The following is a 5509-nucleotide window of genomic DNA, read 5'->3' as shown; positions in this document are numbered from 1 at the left end:
CTAACCGGCCTTCCTAAGAGTTAAGAAGACACCACAGCCAAGTGGAATACAAAAATAGAGCCTCTCTTTTGTTTAAAAAAAAAAACCAACAGCAAACAATTATCAACAACTAGAACCCGGGGCTCCCCAGCTGCTCCCCAGCCTTCAGTGGCGCAGACCTCATCTTGCTTGAGTTTCTCTGTCTGTGCTCCCCCGAGAAATCTCTGTGCTGGGAGCTGCAGGAGGGGCCGGGCAGGCGCCTATCTATCGGGGCTCGGGGGCCCAAGTCCTCTGGCTGCCCCGCAGGCTGCGCGTGAAGGGCGGATAGTTGAGGAACTCGAAGCGCAGGCTCTGCTCGGTGGTGTGGTGGCCGCGGGGCAGCCGCTTCATGAAGTGGACCTCGCGCTGGTGCTGCCGCGTCTTGGAGCCCTTGCGGGGCCGGCCCTTGCGGGTGAAGGCCATGTACCAGCCCTCGTACTTGGCGTTCTGCAGGGCCGTGTAGTTGTTCTCCAGCACGATCTCCGTGAAGACACAATCCTTGCCTTTGCCGTTGCTCTGCAGGTAGGAGTGCCAGACACAGCGTTACTGGGCTCTCTCCGGAGCCCCCCCATCTGAGGCAGAGGGCAGGCGGCCCCAGACAGCAGGTGGGCACCCCAGCAGATGGCAGGGTGGGCAGGAGCTGCAGCCCCACCCCCTGCCTGGGCACCCGCTCTCTAATCCCTCACAACCCGCAGCCCACCCGGCAACTTCCTGTCCTCCTGGGCAGCAGTGACACATGGCTATCTACCGAAAGGGCTGGGCCCCAACACAGAGAGGCAGAGCGGGGGCCCAGACCCTGCCTGCCCTGGCCTCCTGCCCACCAGTCTGGCCTGAGCAGCTAGCACCAGTTTCCCCAGCTGCCCCCCTCAGTCCCTGAGGATTCCAGCTCCAGGGCCCCTGGGCAGCCACCCTATGGGGGAGGGGAGGCCTGCGAGGAGGCGCTGAGCCTCAAGCCCCAGAAGCCCAGCAAGCGGGGAGCTCGAGGCTGGAGAGGAGCCGTGACTAATGGGGCCATTTCAGAGCTCGGCCGAGGGGCTGGGCCTGCGGCTTACTGAACATTCCAAATGCTGGTACCATGTAATTGGACATAATAGCAAAGCAATTTGGCGATTTGTTAAAAAGATATATGGAATTTACCAACCTCCCCCAAGCCCCTTCCCTAGCCTTCCTTCTTCCCTCTTTGCCTTTATAGCTTTTCATCTCTCAAGCAGTTCCCTTCTCCCTCCCTTCTCCCTCCCAAGCATTAGGTAACCCCAAGGTGGCCCTGTGGCCCTCTGCCCACCTTGTTGACATCCTAGAGGAGCTCCGCCAGCCCAGCCACTGCCCAGGCCCCCGGCCCCCTCCTCCCGGACCCCTTCCTCCTGGGGCTTCACCTTGGCAATCAGCTTCCCCTTCTTGTTCATGCAGATGTAGAGACCCGTCTCAGCTCCTCGAACCCGAACCCGGCTCCCAAAGGTATCTGTTTCCACAATGAGCTTTGCTGTCCGGGACAGAGGAAGGAGGTTATTGGAAGCTCTCCGACCCCCACTGACCTATGTCCTCACCCCAACTAACCCACAGACTTGTCACGTCCTAGCAGCACCTGCTCAGAGGCCCAGGCACCCAAGAGGTGGGCTTCAGCCCCCTAGGTAAGATCAAGTCCCCTTGCCGGGTCTCAGGCCCCTCACTTAGGTTTACAGAGGAGGATGGACGAGATCATGGTGTACCAGCTGGGCTCTGCAGAGTGGTTTTGGGGCCATCAAATTAAAAAGAGCCTCTTAAAACCAGACAGTTGCCGAAACCGGTTTGGCTCAGTGGATAGAGCGTCGGCCTGCGGACTGAAAGGTCCCAGGTTCGATTCCGGTGGGTTGCGGGCACATCCCCAGTGGGAGATGTGCAGGAGGCAGCTGATCGATGTCTCTAACTATCTATCTCTCTCCCTTCCTCTCTGTAAAAAATCAATAAAATATTTTTTTAAAAAAAATTAAAAAAAAAACAACCAGACAGTAAATGACTTTTATGTCAAGGTTTCATGACTAGAGTTCTCCTGCTACTCAAAAGATCCAGGAGAATCTTTCCAACTCAAAATATTACGTGCACATGCCTACAGATAATTATATACATCTGGGTGCGGTGGTGACCTCCAGTCCTGAGGCTAAATGTCAAAGCATTCCCTCCTGCTTCTGGCACCTGGGGCTCTAACTCACACCCCTGGCCACCCACCTGTTTCTCTCTCATCGATGTTTCTAACTCTCTATCCCCTTCCCTTCCTCTCTGTAAAAAATCAATAAAATATTTTTTTTAAAAAAATTAAAAAAAAAACAACCAGACAGTAAATGACTTTTATGTCAAGGTTTCATGACTAGAGTTCTCCTGCTACTCAAAAGATCCAGGAGAATCTTTCCAACTCAAAATATTACGTGCACATGCCTACAGATAATTATATACATCTGGGTGCGGTGGTGACCTCCAGTCCTGAGGCTAAATGTCAAAGCATTCCCTCCTGCTTCTGGCACCTGGGGCTCTAACTCACACCCCTGGCCACCCACCCGCCGCCCTTCCCCACTGCTGCTCTGCTGAGGAGGGGATAGGGATGGTGCAGCTCTCCCTAACACAGCCCAGCCAGGACTCAGACACCAGCTTGGAGGGTCCTGCCTCTTCCCCAGGCTTCCCAGGCACGTAAGTCCTCAGCCCCAGTGTCCAGAAAGCAACAACTCATCGGTTTTTCCTCTTTCAACCTCCATCACAGCTCGGCTTCTCACCCCAGTGACCCGCCCTCTCTGTGGGTGTGGAGGGAGAAGACCAGGCACACTTTTCTCCCAGTCTGGAGAGGAAACATGGAGCTGAATTCTATGCCTTCTTCCCCCTCCTCCTTGCCTTCAGGCAGCCAACTTGCCACAGAACCAATTTCTCCCCACTCGCTAGGTAACTCCTCCCTCTGAGGCTGTCCCCAAGGAGGGAGTGAGGGCTGAGTTAGCCCTTTGGGACAGAAGGAGATGGGTGTCCTGCCCTCCCTACCGCAGAGCTCAGCCTCTCCCCTCCTTGAGAAAGCGGTTCTGGGACTCCCAGAGCTGCCTCCCAGCCCTCACTGACAAGGTGGCACCTCCTCTGCCTCTGAAACTACTGGGAAGATGGGCATCAAGGTCAGCAAGACAGCCCTCATCGTCCAGCCTGTGACTACCCACCCCCTTCACATAGGCACAGAGCTGGGACCCAGCAGCCAAGACCTCAGTCTGGCTCCAAGTCAGCCAGGGAAAATGCAGCTGTCACCTCTCCTCCCACCCACCTCCTTTTGGATGCAGCCAGTCTGCTCATCCCTTTCCTGGTCCGTCTTCCTGAGCGAGGAGCGGGTGCTTTTAAGGGCCAGGAAGGACACTGACGGGCGAAGGGCAAGAGAGGACCCCACTCAGAGGACCTTGGCCAAGCGGGGCAGATCGGGATGGAGTAGGCCCCTCGTCACTTCCTGGGGCCATCAGGAAGCAGCTAGGACCTCTCTGCTGCTCTTTTCCAGACGCTTCCTGTCCTGGCTGGACACCCTGGGTCCCTGCTTTGGGGCCCTTCTGCTTCTACTCCTGCTGGGCGAGCAGGGCCCAAGGAGCCTCAGGAGAGAAGCGGGCACCAGCCCCTGATGTTGAAGACGAGTTCTTCCATGGCCAGCGCAGCCTCTTCTTCCCTCCCCAAAACCCAAGGATGCCGGACCATTTGCTCTGATGGAGTAAACCCAGAAGGAGCCAGGCAGGCATTCGTTCCCTTTCCTTGGAAGCTGAGAAGGGCAGCCAGCAGCCACTTTGGAGGGACAAAGGGCCGATTGGCTGGCCCTGCCAGCCCAGCGGGGGAGCTCGGCCACCGTGCAGGCCGCCCCCACCCCCACCGTCCAGAGCCCCCACTCTCCTTCCTGGATGTTTCTGGGGAGCTGGGGCTGCAGTTTACAGCGGCTTTCCCGGCCGGGCTTTTGGAAAGCTTAACATTTTCAAACCTATTCTTCCACCCAGTGACAGATTTATCCCAGGAAAATTATGTCTCCTTCTCCAGCTTTGAAGGGAAGTCAGCTACGTCGACGCAGAAAAAATGCAGCGAGACATACTCGATCCCCCAAACTGGCTCGAGAAGAGGAGAAAGTATTCAGGAAATGTTAAAAAAGGTGAAAGTAAGAAGAGTTTTAATCGCTCTGCCAGACGCGGGGGTCTCTCCAGAGATTCATAGAGAACAATCTTGAACCTCTTTTTTAACATTTACAGACTTGCAACTCTTTTCAAACTCCACATCTGAAAAAGGGCTCGTTCTTTTTCTGTTTTATATCATTCTTCATTTTTCTTCTGAGCTCTTAAAGTGCCTCACCTTTTTATTACATTTTAATAGAGTCTTCCCCTCTCCTTTCATGCTTGTTTAACTTGGTCATTATTTAAAGGTTTTTAAACTCACAATAATCGCGCTCTAAAAACAACACCAGCCGCCCAGAGGGCTTGCTTTTCTCCGGGTACATCAGGACTCTGGAAACTGGCCTTGTTTCCAGGCAGGAATATTGAATGTTTTAGAAATCAATCAGTCCTCAGCCTCTCCCCCGGCAGTAGCTCCCTGTACTCAGCACCCCACAGGGAGCCGGCTCTGACCCACCACCTGGGTTCCTGGGTAAGCGGAGCAGAGAGGGCCCCTTCCCAAGCCTCGTTCCCATGTGTGACTGACCCTTCTGATCACAACATTTAAAGGTTCACAGCAACCCCCCCCCCTCTAGCTGGGAGAGTTGGGGGGACTTCTCTCCCTTCTCTTTCCCACTCTCCTTTTGTGGGCCCTGGCGACATATCCTCTTTCAAGAGCTTCCCTGAAACCTGGCCCCCTCCCCCTGAACCCTCTGCCTCCACCTGCAGCTGGGGAGGGGTGTATGAAAGGGGGAGGTGTAATGGGAAATTCCTGGATTCATTCATCTGCTGGGCAGGGAAGGGGCACCTGTGGGCCAAGTACTCCCCAAGGTCCCTTCCCCAGACCTCTCTTCTCCAGCTGACCCCCAACATGCGTTTTTTGGCCTTAACCCCTTGCCTTCTGAGCTGGGGAGCCTGCAGGCCCCTGGCCCACGCAGTGGGGGCTGGTGGGTGCAGGCCCAGCAGGCCAGCCGGGGGCGGGCATGTTCCGCCAGCTACTGCAGGCTGCACCGCGCAGCCTCCTGACCGAGGGGGTCCCCGCCTTACCGAAGGGGTCCCCGTCCTCCGCCATGGCGTTGATGCGCTTGTTGGCCAGGACCTGCACGTGCTTCCCGCTGGTGCGGCTGTAGAGCTGGTAGGTCCGGATGAGGCGGCGGCTGAGCTGATCCGTCACCAGGCTCTGCTCCCTCACATGCTGTGTAAAATTAGGTGAGGACTGAACAGTTACCTTTAGGAAATTGAAAAATACACAACACGCCATTATAATGCTACTCTGCCCAGGGGCCCAAGTGGCCCCCATCGCCCTGTCCCCCACCCCCCTCCACTGCCCCCGGCAGCCGGCAGGGGCTGGGGGTCCCCCCAACATTCCAGCTCAG

General features: G+C 56.1%; 1 protein-coding gene across 1 annotated transcript; it reads right to left on the bottom strand.

Annotated features, from left to right (window-relative positions):
* Nucleotides 1-74: 74 nt before the first annotated feature.
* Nucleotides 75-5362, bottom strand: FGF8 (fibroblast growth factor 8 (androgen-induced)). The gene is made up of 3 exons (XM_014549405.1): nt 5181-5362; nt 1392-1498; nt 75-534 (listed from the first exon to the last, which is right to left on the bottom strand). Exons 1-3 carry the CDS (start codon nt 5203-5205, stop codon nt 244-246), a joined length of 423 nt encoding a protein of 140 aa, XP_014404891.1. The 5' UTR covers nt 5206-5362; the 3' UTR covers nt 75-243.
* Between the last annotated feature and the right edge of the window lie 147 nt (nt 5363-5509).

The sequence above is a fragment of the Myotis brandtii genome, unplaced genomic scaffold (assembly GCF_000412655.1).
Source record: "Myotis brandtii unplaced genomic scaffold, ASM41265v1 scaffold550, whole genome shotgun sequence".
Taxonomy (NCBI): Eukaryota; Metazoa; Chordata; class Mammalia; order Chiroptera; family Vespertilionidae; genus Myotis; species Myotis brandtii.
This window is presented reverse-complemented; position numbering and strand designations above follow the sequence as displayed.

Bases quoted from the DNA above. Each gene is read 5' to 3' on its own strand.
- FGF8 (XM_014549405.1), bottom strand. From the start codon at position 5,205: ATGGCGGAGGACGGGGACCCCTTCG. The intron at 1,499-5,180 runs GTAAGGCGGGGA...TGTCCCGGACAG, and splicing joins GGAGGACGGGGACCCCTTCG to CAAAGCTCATTGTGGAAACA. The intron at 535-1,391 runs GTGAAGCCCCAG...TCCTACCTGCAG, and splicing joins AGGGGAAGCTGATTGCCAAG to AGCAACGGCAAAGGCAAGGA.